At 35.3% G+C, this 21,905-nt stretch overlaps 1 protein-coding gene across 4 annotated transcripts in view; it reads right to left on the reverse strand.

The window, feature by feature from the left end:
- Positions 1 to 21,905, reverse strand: part of CNTLN (centlein) — a 428,538-nt gene that overhangs the window by 179,114 nt on the left and 227,519 nt on the right. For all 4 annotated transcript variants that reach the window (XM_065908220.1, XM_065908218.1, XM_065908219.1 and 1 more), the window contains one exon: positions 5,788 to 5,982. In XM_065908220.1, the coding sequence (XP_065764292.1) occupies positions 5,788 to 5,982 (195 nt within the window). The remainder of the gene's footprint in view (positions 1 to 5,787; positions 5,983 to 21,905) is intronic.

Here is a 21,905-nt window from a genome sequence, read left to right on the forward strand (position 1 = left end):
AGAATACAGAAAAGTGACATTTTAAAACTTACTTTTAAAAATATATATAAACAGTCAATTAACCCAGAAAAATGGGAAGGAAATAGGAACAGAGGAACCAACAAACAGGACAAATGGGATACAAATGGTAGATGGTACACCTAAACACAACCATATAAATAATCATATTAAATTTCAATGCATTAACATTGCGGTGAACAGGAAATTGCTAGAATGAATAGAAACAGGATCTAACTATGAAAACTTTAAATATTAAGACACCTATGGATGGAAATTTACAGAATGGGAAAAGGTATAAAGTGAAAGTGAAATGGCTCAGTCCTGTCTAACTCTGTGACCCCATGGACTGCAGACTCTGTCCACGGGAAAAGATATACTACCATGGAAAATGTAACCATTAAAGAGACTGATTGATTAAATTAACATCATAAAATTTGATTTCAAGTCAACAGAGTATTATTATAGTTAAAAGTAACATTTTACAATAGCAAAGGGCTTAATTAATTTGAAAGACATGACAATTGTAAATACGTATGCCCCTAGTAAAACAGCTTCAAAATATATGAAGCAAATGTTGACAAAATTAAAGAGAAAAACAATCATACTGTAAGATTTTCTCTCAGCAACTGACAGAAAAGCTGATTTAAAACCTAAGGATAAAAATCACTAAGTACATAAGATCTCAACACTACCAACCACAATGACATAATTAATACTGATATTTAAGGGAAACTCAAGCCAATAGCTGCAAATCACGTATTATTTTCAGGTATCAACAGTATGTTCATCAAAACTATATGCTGGTACATACAACAATTTTCAATAAATTTCTAAATACAATAATACTATAGAGTACTATCTCTGGCCATAATAGAAGTGTATTTGAAGTGAATAAAAATAAGATATACAAGGAGAAAAACACATTATTTCAAAAGTAAAAAATATATCTCCTAATAACTAAAGGGGCAAAAAGAAAACCACAAGGGAAACTAGAAACACTTCACCGAACATTTGTTTGTAAAACTGACAAGCTAATGCTAAGAGCAAGGATATACAGAGCATTCTTTAAAAAGAACAAAGTGACTTACACTACATTTCATGAGGTAAAGAGACATATATTAGTGGGTATTTTCTGGACTCTGTTCTATCAATTATTTTGTCAATCTTCATGTGAACACCACACCCACCATCTTGATTTTTTAGCTTGATAAATATGTCTCAAAATTGGGTAGTATAAGTCCAACTTTATTTTTTTATTATACTTGATTTTGTTCTTTTAGTTCCTTTGCATTTCCTTATAAATTCTATTCTTGGGTTGTACTTATATAGAATATACAGCCTCTTTGAATTTTTATTGTGATTACATAATAGATCAATTTGGGGGAGAACTGATAGCTGTCCACTTAAATATGTCTTACAATTTCACTCTGGTATTTTTGTACTTTTCACTGTACAGGTCTCTGGAGCACATTTTGCCAAATTCACCCTTAATTATTACACAGGCTTTGATGTTATTATAAACGGTCTTCTTAAATTTCAATTTCTAATTATATGTCTCTAATATTTAGATATATAATTGAGTTTTGTAAATTGATGTTATATCTTGGAACACTGCTAAATTTACTTACTATTTCTAGGAGCTTCATCATAGACTCAGTAGGCTTTCTATACGGATGCTCAGGTTCTGTGAATAAAAAGAGTTTTACTTCCTTATTTCTAATTAGTATGATTTTATTTGTTTCTTGCCTCATTGTACTAGTTAGAATCTCCAGTGTAATGCTGAATATAATTGACTTGTTCCTTATGTAAGAAGGAAAGCATTCAGTATTTAATAAGAAAGAAATAGTCTTATACAAACTCTTCTAGTAAAGTGAAAAAGAGAACACTTTGTAATTCACATTAGGACACCAGCATCACCTTAATATCAAAATCTAACATGAAACATTCAAGAAAGGAAAAGCCCAATATCCCTCATAAATACAGATGCAAGAATCCTAACAAAAATATTAGCAAATTGAATCCGGCAATATGAAAATAATAAAACATTACAATGAAGTTGGGTTTATTTCAAAAGTACAAAACTGAATTAATAATTGAAAAACAATAAATGTAATTAACCACCTAACAGAATACATAAGAAAAGCCTTAGCATCACTGTAAAGATGCACTGTAACACATGGATTCTATTGTTCACTGCAGCACTATTTACTATAGCTAGAACATGAAAGCAACCTAGATGTCCATTGACAGATGAATGGATAAAGAAGCTGTGGTACATATACACAATGGGATATTACTCAGCCATAAAAAGGAACGCATTTGAGTCAGTTCTAATGAGGTGGATGAACCTAGAACCTATTATACAGAGTAAAGTGAGTCAGAAAGAGAAAGATAAATACTGTACTCTAACACATATATATGCAATCTAGAAAAATGGTACTGATGAATTTATTTATAGGGCAACAATGGAGAAACAGACATACAGAATAGACTTATGGACATGGGGAAGTGGGGGAGGGGAGGGTGAGATGTATAGAAAGAGTAACATGGAAACTTACATTACCATATGTAAAATAGACAGCCAACAGGAATTTGCTGTGTGGCTCAGGAAACTCAAACAGGGGCTCTGTATCAACCTAGAGGGCTGGGATGGGGAGGGAGATGGGAGGGAGATTCGAAAGGGAGGGGAAATATGTATACCTATGGCTGGTTCATGTTGAGGTTTGACAGAAAACAGCAAAATTTTGTAAAGCAATTATCCTTCAATAAAAAATAAATTAATTTTTAAAAAAAGATGCACTCTATACAATCAATACCTGTTCATGAAAAGCTTCCATCAAACCATGAAAGACAGGAACTTCCTAATGTGATAAAGGATATTTACAAAAAACCCACAGCATATAGAGTGTTTAAAGGTGAAATACTATTAAGTTTCAAAAATAAGCAAAACTAGATCAATGATGATAGCAGTAAAAACAGTGGTTATGTTGTAGGGGTTGCTACTTATTATGAACATTATGGAAGTTTATTCAATATTGGTAATATTCTATTTCTTGATCCGAATAGTATTATGTGGATGTGTTCAATTTGTGAAATGTCATTGAGTTATACACTTAAGGTTTGTACTTTACTATTTGTATATTACCTTTAAATAAAACTGTTTACAAAAAATCTCAACAGTGTTTTCACGAAACTATAAATTAACCTTAAAGATACATTTAAGTGCTAAGTGCCAACATGGCCAAGACACTTGAAAGAATAGTAAGAAAGTAGATCTATCAAATATAAAGACTTACTATGAAGTTATGCTAATTAAGATGATGTAGCATTGTCTAATACAGAGAAAACAGTCTAGAAAATCTAAATAAAATAAAATAAAATATTCAATGAAATTAAATAAAATATAGGATATATGATAGAGGTAGCCCAACACTACACAGGAAAAAAGGGGATCATCCAGTGGGTTGATCCACTATTACTTGGGGAAAAATAAATAGATAAAATGCATCCTTACCTTAAACTATACATGAAACACAATTCCAAATGATTTATAAATTAAATGACATAAGCAAAGCTTTAAAACTTTTTGAAGAAAACAGAAATACAAATATTTCCATATTTGGAGTAGGAAAGGATTTCTTAAATGAGCACTAACAATAAAATATTACTCTTTCTAAATTAAAATTAAGAATTTCTGTTCATGTATGACATGTTAAAGAAAATTAAAAGAGAAGGTACACACTAAGAGAAGATAGTTGCCACACATTTAACCTAGTGGAGATTAATATCAAAAACATTAAAAGAATATTTAAAAAATCAGTAAGAAAAAACCCAATAGAAGAATGGATAAAGGACAGAAATAGACACTTTGCAGAAGAGGGCACTCACTTGGCTAGTAATCAAAAAAATATGCTTTATCAGTGATAAATATATGATGATAATATTATTTTATATGAATTCAGCAGCTGTCAACAAACTATTTCTGACAATATCAAGTGGTGAGGATGAAAATCAACCAAATACATTACTGGTACAAGTAAAATGGATGAAAAACACTTTGAAAAATAAGTGACCGGTATTTTGTGAAAGTAACATGTTCATACCCTAAACCTAGAATTTATATTCTGAGATATTTATTTCACAAAAATTCTGCATGTGTATGCTAAGAATCACGTACAAAAATGTCAACTGAAGCATTATTCATAATAGCAAAAACTAACCCTAATACTCATCTACAAACGAATGGCTAAGTAGTTATGATATAATCACAGAAAGTATTTTATAGAAGTAAAAATAAATGAACAGTTATACTAAGCATGATAGATAAATCTTAATACAGTGATAAGTAAAAATTGCCAAAATCCAATAAACAGCACAATTTAATACATTTTTATAAATGGCAAAACAGCCATATTCTACTTCCTCATAAAATTTTATGGAATAAAACTTTATAAAAAATAATCAAAATGATAAATAGTTCAGTAGTTACCTCTGGTGAGAGAATCAGGGTACCAGTAAAGCGTGAAGGATACAAGTAGATATAAGCTATCAGTAATTTCCTACCCTTGGATTAGTTGGTGGGACCAAGGGTAATAAAAAAAGTGACAATTAGATAAATTTAATAAATTAAAATAAATAAACCTCATGTAACATAATACTGTGTCATGATAAAATTTTATGACTGATCGAATTCTGTGCACCTGATGTCCGAAAAATAAAATATAAATCAATACAAATTTAAAAAACGGCTTGTTAGCTAGACAAAATATGCTGGGTTGAAAAACTATTGTTAAAGGATCACCAATAAACTTTAAAGCTTCCAATTATATAATTGTGTTAATTTCATTTCTTTAAATTCTAAAATTAAAAGAAATGCCAAGTGCATTAAATAAACTAACAGGAGTAAGATTTTTAAATAATACGTATTTAGAGCTGAAAGTTACCTTGAAAATTATCTGAAAGAGGTACTTCTGGATATTTTCTATATGACAAGCTCTGTGTTTGACATGCATTATCTCATTAATCCTCACAAAACTCTATGACAAAGCATTAATATCAATATTTTATCTGCAAAAAAACTTTGGCTAAAAGGGTTAAGAAATGTGTTCAAGTTCACAAAGCTCACAGGCAGAGCTACAATTTGAGCCCAAGTTTATTTGAATCCTAAACCTGCTTATTTATCTGTACATTTGTACTACCTCACTTCATTGGACAGGAAATAGGTAGAAAAGTCAACTGATCTGCCCAAAATCATATATCAAGGTACTGACAGAATTGAGATTAAATGGTATTAACTCACTGGGAAGATCCTCTGGAGAAGGGAAAGGCTACCCACTCCAGTATTCTGGCCTGCAGAATCCCATGGACTGTATAGTCTATGGGGTCGCAAAGAGTTGGACACAACTGAGCAACTTGCACAGTACTCACTCACTCACCACACACCAGGGATTATGGCAAGTACTTCTATGAGACTTCCGGATTTTTATTCCCTTACCTCATTGAATAAAAACTATCCAAATGGGCATGACCTATTAATTTCCTTTTCATTATCATATATCAGCCAAATGTTTCAACCCAATAACTCTACCAGATACACCCTGTATTTCTACATGAATCCACACTGTATAAAATACTCACTTCTACAGAGTACGATAAAAGCACAATGTAAATCTGCCACATATATTCTAACACATGCAAATTTATTTAACTTTTGTGTTTCAGTCAATTGCAGTAAATACTTTAATATGATATTATACTGAAAAAACATTTTTAGAAAATGTCTCTCACCTGTTCTGAGCGGTCTGAATCACATTCTCGAGATAAAGGATAGAGTGCTTCTTGTGATTGCTGAAGCTTTTCTTTTAATTTAGCATTTTCTTGCTCTTTTTGAAATAGCTGATCCTGAAGACTAACAACACTTTGTCGGAGCATAGCTTCACTTGATTTTGTGGTTTCAAAACAAATATGTAATTCATTGTAAAGCTGTTTTAAAAAAAAATCCAAATTTATAAATAATCAATAAATACATCTATATATACACAAACATATTCATACATATCTATATACAACATACTCCTTGCCCTCAAGTTAACAATCTAAGAGGAAAAGCAATGTATAAACAAATAGGAAACCAAATGATATACCCACATGCCAATATTAAACTCCAACTGATGTTAAAAAGACAGTATATTTTACTAGCCAGCTGTAATATAGGCATGCAAACATTTTAATCTAGCTATATTAATCTTCATGACAAAGAATGGAATTGAACTGAGCCGTAATATCACAGAAACTGAATGAAAACAAGTCATTTTAAAGATAGAATAAATGCTAAAAAAAAATAAAAAAAAAAATTATGTCCAGTGGTAGGAAGGAACAGAAAAGGAACATAAGTTATATTAGTCTAACTGGACTGAAAATATACATTTGAAACAAAAAAAAAAACCTTTCATTGAGAGTTCATTAAAGTTGACTGATATATTCCCATTTAGTAAAACTAGCATCTACTGCTAAAGTAGAGGAGGAGCAGTAGCAGGAGTAGAGGGAGACAAAGCCAGCCAATGAGATTGCAGATGGAATGCAAAGACTCTTGAATGCCAGATTAAGGAAGATGGATTTGTTCCTGTAGAAAACAGGAAATCACTGAAGACCTTGATCAGAGTGATAAAAATATAATCAGTGTTCCAAAGTGATGAGAGATACTTTAAAAATTTTTTAATTCAAAGCAACATGAATTAAATAAATTTATATTGAGGGTTTCTTAAGACTGTGAGACAGTATAAGGTATATACCTGGTGGCAAAGAGTCATACATGGTAAACAATGGTATTCCTCCAATACATATGAACTTACTTGGTGATGAAAATCCTAACTTATAATTGTGATTTAATGATATATAATTCAATTTGTAGTAGCTGATTCTGACTTTTTCAAAATCTGTGTGTGTGTATATATATATATATATACACACACACATATATACATATTTGTTGATGACACTGGGAATGTGACCCAAGAATTATATCTGCTTTAAAATAAAAAAATAGGGGTAATAGTGAGTCAATGAGGTTATAACAAAAGCAAAACCCCCAAAGACAGAATTTCAAAATTATGTTAATACAATAGATTTTTAGGTTTGCTTATCCAGTTGAAGACAGGGAGAATCTTAGACTAGTTGGCCTTGCTTCACGTGAAGAAATTTAACTACAGAAAAGTCAGCAGAATATTTTGTTTGTATGTATGCAATAGTTTACTTTTTTAAGTTTAAAAGAAAAATTTGTGAAATCTTTTTTTAAATGCTTTTCTTCAGATATATACTTTGTCATAAAAATAAGACCCTCTAAATCACTCCTCTGATATACAATTAGTTCAATATACTTTTTTCTGTAAAGATTATACCTCTATATCAATAAAAATACTTTAAATAACCCATTTCACATTGCGGTCAGTCTAAAATAATTTTTATAAAAAAAGGGTTGTCTTTATGATTTACAAAGTATTGCAGGATAAAAATTTGTACTTTCCCTCCCAATTACCTTTATACCAGGGAATATGTCCAATGTCCTTTCCACAGCTGATACCACCGGATATTCTAGAAGGGAAGAAAGAGTAGGAACCTGACAGCTTTGTGGAATGATGGAGGGATCAGATTGGGCCTTACTGTGACCTTCCTGTGCTGCGTTGCTGCTTCCATGATTGAGTTCAGGGTAGAAAAGAAAAAAGCAAAATCTAAAGACAAGAACTAAGTTGACCAGAAAGAACTGAAGCTAGGATGAATGCCCAATAGCACAGAGAGTCACTTATTCAGTTAAAGATTATTTAACCCCTTTCCCTCTTATTTCTATGCTTTACCAATACTAACCAGTTTTTACCTAATCAGCACAACTTTTTGGAGGAAAATAACAGGAATAATATTACTTTAAAACATACAGCTTTCAAATTATATCTCAGTAAAATTCTAATAAGAATCTACAGATTTCAAACATTTAAGAATCTTAGGAACATCAGTTAGGATTGGCAACAGTTTCCATCCCATTGCCCAAGGTGCAAGCATACTGATGGTATGTCACCAGGAAGGAGGACCAATTTACTTGCCAATTGTAAATGTGGCGTACTCTTCTCTTGCGTGTCATGACTTAGGACATTCCTTCACAGATGTAAGGCTCCTAGGCCTATTCCTTCATGGGAAAAAGCTCTATCTTCATGTCTCTTGTCTCTTCTCTCCTTTCTTGCTTCCACAAAATTGAAGACTAACATTTCTCCTCTTGTGTTTGCTATTTGGCTCTCTCAGCCATTAAATTTACACAGTTGTACTTCCTATTCAGGAGCTGCCCTGGCTTGATCTCATATGACTGGGTGGGTTACTCTAGACAAAAAGGCAAGCTCTACATTCTCTGAAAATATCCATCCTTCCAAGCAGCAGGTGAAGAAAGGAAAAAAAAAAAAACTTTTAAGAACCTGAAACAGATGATCTAGACCAGCCTTACTCCATGAATTGGGACAAACTCTATTATTCCCTAATTCTTACTCAAAATACACATCTCCTACTTGCCCTTTTCTTGATGGCACTTCACTTGTTTAACAGCAAAAAGATGACTCAGCTCTGGAGTTTGAGTAGACAGCCATTTTTAATTCTAGTCTCCAGACCACCAGTAAACGTAGCCAGAAAACCCTTCAAGGAGGCTATTTTTATTTCTAAGGCGTTTTTGGCAACAAAGCCTCAGGATGACAGAATGTTTGTTTCTCTAGGAGATCCTGCAGAAAGGCAAGGTTTAGGATGTTTTGGTCCCATTGTTAGACACCATCTTACTCTCAAACCATTAATAACAGCAGAGTGAGTCAAAAAACTGTTCTCAAGTGAGTAAATTAGCTAACACAAAAAATGCATTCATCTGCATAGGTTTTGGAATCCTGATAGGCATCCTTTTTCTCTATTAGCAATCACAATCACTTTTAGAAGTTTCCAGAGACACACTTTTCTCTATAATACTTTCCTCTAATAGTCCAAAAAGCTGGAATAGATCAGAATCTTTGGGAAGTTTCTGGCCTATAAATATTTAATCATAGATTCCCATATGTACTTTAGAAGTATCAATCATTATAATACATAACAATTTACTACACTTACTGTTCTTCACATTCTTTTTTGTTGAAGAAATTAAAGTGAAAAAACATTAACAGGATCACCAGAGGACATAAAGCAAGTTGCCTCCAGAGATAGCACCCCACACCCCAAGCCCTTTAATTTTCAGGGGCTTAGACTGAAGTACTCATCTTCTCATATTTTTATTAATGTTGAGGAACAAGATGATATATTATTTACCTTAAAAATTTTGGAAATGTATAAGCTTTGGGACCCAATGATCAAACTTCAAGAAGAATAGTTTCCACATTATTGAGTAAGTATACTATTTGCTATTCTGACTGAGACAGTAAATTTTACAAGTGAAAACTATATCTTTTTATAGAAGAAAATGAGAAGAAAAGAATCTGATTTAACATGCAGCTTAATCTAAAAGTGTATATAACCTAACTCTTTATTTTCCTGGATTGATATTAGCTCATTACTCATGTCATGTAATTATCATTAAACAGAATAAAAACTGATAAAATACATACTTAGTACCTCCAAACATGTTAGATAATCAAGAAGATGAAAATGCTGATACAATTTTCATCTATATTTAAATCACACACACACACACACATATATATATATAGATGACATGCAAAGGCAGGAAAACTATTAAAACTTATATAAAGGGTTACAGCATGCTCAAAGGAAGAAAACATACTAGCTTATTTTTATTTCTCTTGATGGGTATGCTCTTCTAGGGAAGCCCCCAAATTATGTGTTAGGTAATTCTGTGTATAAGGCTAACGATTTGTTATGGAGACCTCGTGAAAAACCTTTTCCTTGGGCTCAAAAATTTTTTTCTTTTCTCTTCTAACTTTTGTCTCCCTTTCTCATTCCATTTATCCTATCACTGAAGGCAACTGTTTTCTCAGATAATAAAATAAATACTATGATATAAATCACCTTAATAAGTGAGAAAAAAGGAAGGGAAATGAGAGGGGGAAAAGACAGAAAGGAGACTTAAGAGAACAGAGGAGGAGGGGGAGGAGCCAAGATGGCGGAGGAGTAGGACGGGGAGACCACTTTCTCTCCTAGAAATTCATCAAAAGAATAACTGTACGCAGAGCAAACTTCACAAAACAACTTGTGATCGCTAGCAGAGGTCACCAGGCGCCCAGAAAAGCAGCCCATTGTCTTCGAAAGGAGGTAGGACAAAATATAAAAGATAAAAAGTGAGACAAAAGAGCTAAGGACGGTGATCCGTCCCGGGAAGGGTCTTGAGGACGTTCCCAGACACCGGGGAACCCTTGACCTGGCGGGCCTGGGGGAAGTGTTTAAATCTCAGAGGGCAACCTGACTGGGAGAGAAACAATAACAAAACCCACAGATTATGAGCCTAAAAGCAACTCCCAGCAGGAGAGTACCCCAGACACCCGCATCCGCCACCAGCAAGGGGGAGCGGAACGGAGAGGAGCGAGCGGCATTATTTGCGGCAGGGTCCGGGCCTGAGAGCCCTGTGGACAATCGGAGGGAGCTTTTGTGAATTCCCAGCTTGAACTGTGGGAGAGCAAGAGAGAGAAAATTAACCGGCCAGAACACGCTGCCTGCGGTTCGCAGAGCAAAGGGACCGAGATTCTGGATGGTCGACATCCGCCGGGAGGGTCGCGGCGAGACAAAGGGCACAGGCACCCGACCGGCGCAGGCGGGGACTGGGGCTAGGGACGCGGCGGGCAGAAGGCGCACGCACCGGACTGGCGCCGGCGGAATCTGAGACTGGGACCGCGGAAGGGAGTGGGCGCGCGCACCCGGGGAGAGTGCGCCCGTCAAGCGTCAAGCCCCTGGCTGCCTGGACCGCTCTGACGGGGAGGGCACAGGGAGCAGGCGCAGATCTCAGTTCCGACCCTTGGCGGAACACCCGAGGGCTGGAACTGCGCGCAGCGCCGCTCCATATAACACCTGGGAGCCTGAGCAGCTCCGGAGCCCGAGCAACTCTAGCCCCTCCCTGCAGCGCGACGGAACTAGCTACCTGAATAAGAGTCCACCTCCGCCCGCTTGGGTCAGGGCGGAAATGAGGCCCTGAAGAGCCTGGCAAACAGAAGCCAAACCGCTTCAGAAGGAATTGGTGCAACAGATTAAAATTCCTGTAGGAAACACTGACCACACCACAAGGGTCCTGTAGATATCAAGAAGTGTAAGCTGGAACGAGGAGCTATCTGAAACTGAGCCGAACCCACACTGACCGCAACAGCTCCAGAGAACTTCGTACATATATTTTTACTTTTTTTTCTTTCTTTCTTTCTTTCTTTTTTTATTTTTTTTTTTAAGCAGGGGAAAAAAAAATTTTTTTTTTTTTTAGTTTTACTTTTTCTTTTTAATTTTTTCTCTTTTATTTTCCTTTAAAATTCCCTATTACTCCCCCATTACTCCTTAACATTCAGTTTCATAAATTCTTACGATTTTTGTAGTTAGGGAAAATTTTTTTTTTTTCCTCTTTTTTTTTTTTTCCCCCCCTTCTCCTCCTCTATTTTTTATTTTTCTTCTTCTCTTATTTCTTTTAAAGTCCTCTAGTACTCCTCTACTACTCCTTAATTATTCATTTTCAATACACTATAACCTTACAAAGAGGAGAGGAAAGAGGGAAAAAAAAAAAAAAAAGAAGAGAAGCCTTATTTTTAAACCGAACCTCATATATATTTTTAAAATTTTTTGGGGGGTGTTTTTGTTTTTGTTTTTAATATAGTATTTTTATGAGTCTAACCTATACTCTAGATTTTTAATTTTTGTTCTTCAGTATATGATATAAACTGTAAACATTTAAGAATCCAATATTCAGTTTCCATTTTTATTCAGGAGTGTGGTGATTATTCTCTCCCAATCTTGACTCTCTGTTTTCTACCTCAGAACACCTCTATTTCCTCCTTTCCCCTTCTCTTCCCAACTCAATTCTGTGAATCTTTGCTGGTGTCTGGGCTACGGAGAACACTCTAGGAACAGATGACTGCATAGATCTGTCTCTCTCCTCTTGAGTCCCCCTTTTTCTCCTCCTGCTCATCTCTATTTCCCTCTTCCCTGTCCTCTTCTTCATGTAACTCTGTGAACCTCTCTGGGAGCCCCTAACAGGGGAGAATCTTTTCGCCATTAACCTAGAAGTTTTATTATCAGTGCTGTATTTGGAGAAGTCCTGAGACTACAGGAAGAATAAAATTGAAATCCAGAGGCAGGAGATTTAAGCCCAAAACCTGAGAACACCAGAAAACTCCTGACTACATGGAACTTTAAGTAATAAGAGACCGTCCAAAAGACTTCATACCTACACTGAAACCAACCACCACCCAGGAGCCAACAAGTCTTAGAGCAAGACATATCATACAAATTCCCCAGCAACACAGGAACATAGCCCTGAAAGTCAACATACAGACTGCCCAAAGTCACACCTAACACATAGACCCATCTCAAAACTCATTACTGGGCACACCATTGCTCTTCAAAGAGAAGAAATCAAGTTCCACGCTCCAGAACACTGAAACAAGCTTCCCTAACCAGGAAACCTTGACAAGTCAACCGTCCAACCCCACCCACTGGGTAAAAACTCCACAATAAAAAGAAATCACAGACCTCCAGAATACAGAAAACCCACTCCAGACACAGCAATCTAAACAAGATGAAAAGGCAGAGAAATACCCAACAGGTAAAGGAACATGACAAGTGCCCACCAAGTCAAACAAAAGAGGAGGAGATAGGGAATCTATCTGAAAAAGAATTTAGAATAATGATAATAAAAATGATCCAAAATCTTGAAAACAAAATGGAGTTACAGATAAATAGCCTGGAGACAAAGATTGAAAAGATGCAAGAAATGTTTAATAAAGACCTAGAAGAAATAAAAGAGAGTCAATTAAAAATGAATAATGCAATGAATGAGATCAAAAACACTTTGGAGGGAACCAAGAGTAGAATAACGGAGACAGAAGATAGGATAAGTGAGGTAGAAGATAGAATGGTGGAAATAAATGAAGCAGAGAGGAAAAAAGAAAAAAGGATCAAAAGAAATGAGGACAACCTCAGGGACCTCTGGGACAATGTGAAACGCCCCAACATTCGAATCATAGGAGTCCCAGAAGAAGAAGACAAAAAGAAAGGCCACGAGAAAATACTCGAGGAGATAATAGCTGAAAACTTCCCTAAAATGGGGAAGGAAATAGCCACCCAAGTCCAAGAAACCCAGAGAGTCCCAAACAGGATAAACCCAAGGCGAAACACTCCAAGACACATAGTAATCAAATTAACAAAGATCAAACACAAAGAACAAATACTAAAAGCAGCAAGGGAGAAACAACAAATAACACACAAAGGGATTCCCATAAGGATAACAGCTGATCTATCAATAGAAACCCTCCAGGCCAGAAGGGAATGGCAGGACTTAATGAAAGTAATGAAAGAGAATAATCTACAACCTAGATTACTGTACCCAGCAAGGATCTCATTCAGATATGAAGGAGAATTCAAAAGCTTTACAGACAAGCAAAAGCTGAGAGAATTCAGCACCACCAAACCAGCTCTTCAACAAATGCTAAAGGATCTTCTCTAGACAGGAAATGCAGAAAGGTTGTATAAACGTGAACCCAAAACAACAAAGTAAATGGCAACGGGACCACACCTATCAATAATTACCTTAAATGTAAATGGGTTGAATGCCCCAACCAAAAGACAAAGATTGGCTGAATGGATACAAAAACAAGACCCCTATATATGCTGCCTACAAGAGACCCACCTCAAAACCAGAGACACATACAGACTAAAAGTGAAGGGCTGGAAAAAAATATTTCACGCAAATGGAGACCAAAAGAAAGCAGGAGTCGCAATACTCATATCAGATAAAATAGACTTTCAAATAAAGGATGTGAAGAGAGACAAAGAAGGACACTACATAATGATCAAAGGATCAATCCAAGAAGAAGATATAACAATTATAAACATATATGCACCCAACATAGGAGCACCGCAATATGTACGGCAAACGCTAATGAGTATGAAAGAGGAAATTAATAGCAACACAATAATAGTGGGAGACTTTAATACCCCACTCACAACTATGGACAGATCAACTAAACAGAAAATCAACAAGGAAACACAAACCTTAAATGATACAATGGACCAGCTAGACCTAATTGATATCTATAGGACATTTCACCCCAAAACAATCAATTTCACCTTTTTCTCAAGTGCACACGGAACCTTCTCCAGAAGAGATCACATCCTGGGCCATAAATCTGGTCTTGGAAAATTCAGAAAAATTGAAATCATTCCAGTCATCTTTTCTGATCACAGTGCAGTAAGATTAGATCTCAATTCCAGGAAAAAAATTGTTAAAAATTCAAACACATGGAGGCTAAATAACACGCTTCTGAATAACCAACAAATCATAGAAGAAATCAAAAAAGAAATCAAAATATGTATAGAAATGAACGAAAATGAAAACACAACAACCCAAAACCTATGGGACACTGTAAAAGCAGTGCTAAGGGGAAGGTTCATAGCATTACAGGCTTACATCAAGAAACAAGAAAAAAGCCAAATAAATAACCTAACTCTACACCTAAAGCAGTTAGAGAAGGAAGAAATGAAGAACCCCAGGGTCAGCAGAAGGAAAGAAATCTTAAAAATTAGGGCAGAAATAAATGCAAAAGAAACTAAAGAGACCATAGCAAAAATCAACAAAGCTAAAAGCTGGTTTTTTGAAAAAATAAACAAAATTGACAAACCATTAGCAAGACTCATTAAGAAACAAAGAGAGAAGAACCAAATTAACAAAATAAGAAATGAAAAGGGTGAGATCACAACAGACAACACTGAAATACAAAGGATCATAAGAGACTACTACCAGCAGCTCTATGCCAATAAAATGGACAACTTGGATGAAATGGACAAATTCTTGGAAAAGTATAACTTTCCAAAACTGAACCAGGAAGAAATAGAAGATCTTAACAGAACCATCACAAGCAAGGAAATCGAAACTGTAATCAAAAATCTTCCAGGAAACAAAAGCCCAGGACCAGATGGCTTCACAGCTGAATTCTACCAAAAATTTAGAGAAGAGCTAACACCTATCTTACTCAAACTCTTCCAGAAAATTGCAGAAGAAGGTAAGCTTCCAAACTCATTCTATGAGGCCACCATCACCCTAATTCCAAAACCAGACAAAGATGCCACAAAAAAAGAAAACTACAGGCCAATATCACTGATGAACATAGATGCAAAAATCCTTAACAAAATTCTAGCAAACAGAATCCAACAGCATATTAAAAAAATCATACACCATGACCAAGTGGGCTTTATCCCAGGAATGCAAGGATTCTTCAATATCCGCAAGTCAATCAATGTAATACACCACATTAACAAATTGAAAGATAAAAACCATATGATTATCTCAATAGATGCAGAGAAAGCCTTTGACAAAATTCAACACCCATTTATGATTAAAACTCTCCAGAAAGCAGGAATAGAGGGAACATACCTCAACATAATAAAAGCTATATATGACAAACCCACAGCAAGCATCACCCTCAATGGTGAAAAATTGAAAGCATTTCCCCTGAAATCAGGAACAAGACAGGGGTGCCCACTCTCACCACTACTATTCAACATAGTCTTGGAAGTTTTGGCCACAGCAATCAGAGCAGAAAAAGAAGTAAAAGGAATCCAGATAGGAAAAGAAGAAGTGAAACTCTCGCTGTTTGCAGATGACATGATCCTCTACATAGCAAACCCTAAAGACTCTACCAGAAAATTACTAGAGCTAATCAACGAATATAGTAAAGTTGCAGGATATAAAATTAATACACAGAAATCCCTTGCATTTCTATACACTAACAATGAGAAAACAGAAAGAGAAATTAAGGAAACAATACCATTCACCATTGCAACAAAAAGAATAAAATACTTAGGAGTATATCTACCTAAAGAAACAAAAGACCTGTACATAGAAAACTATAAAACACTGATGAAAGAAATCAAAGAGGACACAAACAGATGGAGAAACATACCGTGTTCATGGATTGGAAGAATCAATATTGTCAAAATGGCTATTCTACCCAAAGCAATCTATAGATTCAATGCAATCCCTATCAAGCTACCAACGGTATTTTTCACAGAACTAGAACAAATAATTTCAAAATTTGTATGGAAATACAGAAAACCACGAATAGCCAAAGTAATCTTGAGAAAGAAGAATGGAACTGGAGGAATCACCCTCCCTGACTTCAGACTCTACTACAAAGCCACAGTCATCAAGACAGTATGGTACTGGCACAAAGACAGAAATATAGATCAATGGAACAGAATAGAAAGCCCAGAGATAAATCCACGAACCTATGGATACCTTATCTTTGACAAAGGAGGCAAGGATATACAATGGAAAAAAGACAACCTCTTTAACAAGTGGTGCTGGGAAAACTGGTCAACCACTTGTAAAAGAATGAAACTAGAACACTTTCTAACACCATACACAAAAATAAACTCAAAATGGATTAAAGATCTAAATGTAAGACCAGAAACTATAAAACTCCTAGAGGAAAACATAGGCAAAACACTCTCCGACATAAATCTCAGCGGGGTCCTCTATGACCCACCTCCCAGAATATTGGAAATAAAAGCAAAACTAAACAAATGGGACCTAATGAAACTTAAAAGCTTTTGCACAACAAAGGACACTATAAGTAAGGTGAAAAGACAGCCCTCAGATTGGGAGAAAATAATAGCAAATGAAGAAACAGACAAAGGATTAATCTCAAAAATATACAAGCAACTCCTGAAGCTCAATTCCAGAAAAATAAATGACCCAATCAAAAAATGGGCCAAAGAACTAAACAGACATTTCTCTAAAGAAGACATACAGATGGCTAACAAACACATGAAAAGATGCTCCACATCACTCATTATCAGAGAAATGCAAATCAAAACCACAATGAGGTACCATTACACGCCAGTCAGGATGGCTGCTATCCAAAAGTCTACAAGCAATAAATGCTGGAGAGGGTGTGGAGAAAAGGGAACCCTCTTACACTGTTGGTGGGAATGCAAACTAGTACAGCCACTATGGAAAACAGTGTGGAGATTTCTTAAAAAACTGGAAATAGAACTGCCATATGACCCAGCAATACCACTTCTGGGCATACACACTGAGGAAACCAGATCTGAAAGAGACATGTGCACCCCAATGTTCATCACAGCACTGTTTATAATAGCCAGGACATGGAAGCAGCCTAGATGCCCATCCGCAGATGAATGGATAAGGAAGCTGTGGTACATATACACCATGGAATGTTACTCAGCCGTTAAAAAGAATTCATTTGAATCAGTTCTAATGAGATGGACGAAACTGGAGCCCATTATACAGAGTGAAGTAAGCCAGAAAGATAAAGAACATTACAGCATACTAACACATATATACGGAATTTAGAAAGATGGTAACGACAACCCTATATGCAAAACAGAAAAAGAAACACAGAAGTACAGAACAGACTTTTGAACTCTGTGGGAGAAGGTGAGGGTGGGATGTTTCAAAAGAACAGCATGTATATTATCTATGGTGAATCAGATCACTAGTCCAGGTGGGATGCATGAGACGAGTGCTCGGGCCTGGTGCACTGGGAGGACCCAGAGGAGTCGGTTGGAGAGGGAGGTGGGAGGGGGGATCGGGATGGGGAATATGTGTAACTCAATGGCTGATTCGTGTCAATGTATGACAAAACCTACTGAAATGTTGTGAAGTGATTGGCCTCCAACTAATAAAACAAATTAAAAAAAAAAAAAAAAGAAAAGAAAAGAAAATCAAAAAAAAAAAAAAAAAAAAGAGAACAGAGGAAACAGCAAAGCTCCATTAGAAACAGAAATTTAAGAAGACACAACTCTTAAAGAAGTAAACTTAGGAGAAACTGGAGATAAAATATTAATGTAGTATTTTTTTGAATTCAACTCACCTGAGTCTTACAGCTAGGTCCAATTAATTTATGTGAAAACATATTTACAAATCTCAATTTGTAAGTAAACAATTTCCTTTCATTGTTGTATGAACTACTTGATTACTCAAATTTATTGAAAAAAATCTAGAAAACTACATGTGGAAAAGAAATAAAGACAAGTATTAAATAAAATGTTCTAGGATTAGAATGAAAGTTTGATGTAAATGAACACTGGAAGTCTGAAAAGCAGCATACTGTTTATTCATGATAAATAAAATAATGTGATCATTCCCAAATTTATAAATCCTTAACTCCATAGCTGAAATATTTTCAGGGTGGGGGGACCAAGTCTAATAAAAAGAAATCTGCAGGTCAAAAAGTTTAAAGCTGCAATGCTGTAGCAAAATAGAGAAAATTAAATTTGTACACTCAGGAGAAACACTAGCTAAAGAATAATGGTAAGGGCTCTTTTTATAGAGGATGGTAATAGGCTAGGCTCCCCTTTCATTAAAAAGAATGCAATGGAATTTTTTTGAATAACATTTAATTTAGATATCAAGACAAATTCTCCAACATTAAAAGATATTAATCACTGAAAGAATTTTTAGTAGAATGAATAATGCAAGCTTATAAAATCTATTACAGATGCTTTAAGGACAAAACCACATTATTCTATGTATAACTGAATATTCTATAGGCTTTATAATACAGTTTAACATTGTGAGTTCTGAACTCGAAACTAGCTAGATTTGAGTTCTGCCCCTGGTAGGTGTTTGACTTTAGACAATACTCTAAGACTCAGTTACTAGATCTATTTTTGAAAAAAGGATACCTATAGTAATATAGCACATAGGGTGGGTGTGGGGCTTAAATAGTGAGGCAAAAACACTTTTCCCAGTGGCTGATACACTGTAAGCTCAATAAATGTTAACTGTTATTAATATACTGTTGCTGGAGGTGACTTACATTCATACCTCAGCTTAAATAATATATTTGCCTCCATGCTGTTCATAAACAAAACATATTTGCATCACATCTCTCATTATTATAGATAATGATTCTTGGAGAGGACAATCATAATCCTGGGGAGAAGGTATATGTGGTTTCAAAAGTATGTCAGATCAAAGTTCAGGTTATGACACATACCCCCCCAAATAGGAGTGTAGAAGCTCTACATCTCCAAATTTAAAAGCACCAACTCACTAGGAAATTTTTGGCTTTGGCCATAGTCCACACAAAAGAGTTATGAGAAATCTGTCTTATTGATGTCTTATCTTCTCAGAATAAACATCACTGATATCACTTCATCAAGGAGAGTCCTTTTGGATCCCTAAACTAATAACCTACCCCAGGTATGTTCCCATTCTTCCTACTACTATTAGAACATGTATCATTACTACATTTCCTATTTAATGTCTGTTATCAAATAGATTTAAGCTATGAGAGGTTAAGAAAAAAGACAGTAAACAGGTCATCTATGCAGATAACTGGGGGAAGAGATTTCAGGCAATGGAACCACATACAAAGACCTTGAAGGTGAAGAATACCTGGTATGTTCAGGCGAAAAAACAAAGTTAAACGTGGTCAAAGTGGAGAGATTAAGAAGAGAAAGTAAAGAGGGGATCACAGAGATTAACGCAGAGCCAGATCATGTAGCATCTCACAGGGTGTAGTGAGAACTTGGATTTTACCTTCAATCAGACAGGAAACCAATAGATAAGAGTTTAAGAGAGCACTGACTTGATATTTGACTTACCAAGTTTCAGCAAGGACATTCTGGCATTTATGTTGAGAATGAACTCAAAGTGTATAAGGTCAGAAGCAAAGAATCAAAGTAGAAAACTATTACAATCATTCAGGAAATACAAGTCAGTGGTCATGGCAGGAATAGGGGGAAGTAGTAGGATCCCAGACATGCTTTGAAGGCAGAGCAGACAATAGTTTAGTTTTGAACATGTGAAGTTTGAGATGCCTATTAGGTATCGAGTTAAAAGATGATAAGCAGGCAATTAGATATACTCTTTCCTAGAGTTCATGGAAGAAATCCAGAGTAGGCAATCAAAACTAGTAGTCATCAGCATAGAGTAGTGTGATTTTGAAAGCCTAGGTGAGTAGATAAAATCACCTTGGTTATGAATTTAAACAGGAGGGGGAAAAGGATCCTAAGATTTTACTTGGAACATTTTAATATTTAAAGGACAGGGTGAATAGGGAAGACTAGAAAGAAACAGAAAAGGAACAATTAGATATTGAAGGAACAAAACCACACAACAGTGATGTGTTGTCAGGCAGGAGGAAAAAAAAAGTGTCTCAAAGGACAGAGTTATAAACTGTGACAATGTTGCTGTTAAGTGAGGCAAGATGAAGACTGCCAGAAACCAACTGAATTTAGCAGTGTGGGAGACACAAATGATTCTGAGAAAAGGAATTCTAGTGAAGTGAAAGTGGCAAAGACTTGATTGGAATAAGTTCAAAAGAGAATGGAAGAAGAGAATTTTGAGACAAGATAACTCTTTCAAGGAATACTGCTGGCAAAGGAGTGAAAGGAAGAAAAGGAAAGGGATATAGTAAGGTCAACAAAGGTTTTTTGCTGTTGATTAATTGCTCTGTCTTCCATGCAGATCAGAAACATAACAGTATGTGTACGTGTGTGTGTATATACAGTTGTATATATATAGTTATATACATATATATACAGTTATAAATGATCCCGTAGGGAAAAACTGATGCTGTCAAAGAAATGGGGAACACCTCTTTCTGCAGGGACATATATAATAACAAAAACTTGAAGACGGAGACCTTAGCAATCAAGTTAAATGCTGGTAAATCCACAGCGTACTTTACACGCACCTACTGGAGCATGGAGAGGAGGAGGAGGAGAGCAGGTGCTATACATACCACCATGGAAATAGACCCAAAGCATATTATTTGAAAACAAGTTTAACAACAGTAAAAAGGGCAAATTAACATTTAAAATATCAAATGGTTTGACTGGTGATATGTATATAGGCAACACAGATACACAAGTATATAATACATGGAAAAGGTCTGGAATGACTATTCAGATGATTACCCCTGGGGAGGGAAACAAAATGAACTGAGTTGAACGGAAGAGAACTCAAACTTTTGCACTAGCTTTATCAGTACTTCTATATCATTTCAACGTTTATAACAATATATTCATGTAAATTTTATATAATTTAAAAGGTGACATAATTTTAAAATATTCTGTTCTTCCACAGGAACTCTAGGATACACTCTCAAATATTAAGAGCAGTAAAGTTTGGGGCAAGGACTTCAGGCAGAAGGACAAAGAACTTTATTTTTTTTTACACACCTTTGTATTTTTGTAAAATTTATCACAAGCATGTATTACTATGGTAATAATCACTTAAAAATGTTTAAGTATTCAATTATGTGAAATGATACTGAATCTATAAAAATTCTCAGGTAGGTTATTATTTAAAAAATGACTGCTTTCTGCAAAGGCTGCTAAGGACAATCAACCAAAAAGTAGAATTAAGAATTTTAAGTTAAGACTGAACAAGGACTCTTAGAACAAAAGATTGAAAAAAATAAATAGCAAAAGAAATACTGCCTTTTTCTTCCACCTTACCAAGTTCTCTCTTGCTGAGAGGAGAAACACTAAATGTATTTACACATTAGAGAAAAGGATTATGAACTTCAACAACAAGCAACTCTAAAGATACATTTTAACACAAACTGTGATGATTGGGGGCTTTCAATCGAAAATTAAGAGAGAGTAATGTTTGTGTTAAATTCATACACAGTGAAAAAGAGAAAAAATTGAAGTTAACTAATAATGTCTAATTTTTCAAGTCAATCTAGCAAAGGAGTCTGGTTTAGAAA

The sequence above is a fragment of the Muntiacus reevesi genome, chromosome 17 (genome assembly GCF_963930625.1).
Source record: "Muntiacus reevesi chromosome 17, mMunRee1.1, whole genome shotgun sequence".
NCBI classification, from domain to species: Eukaryota; Metazoa; Chordata; class Mammalia; order Artiodactyla; family Cervidae; genus Muntiacus; species Muntiacus reevesi.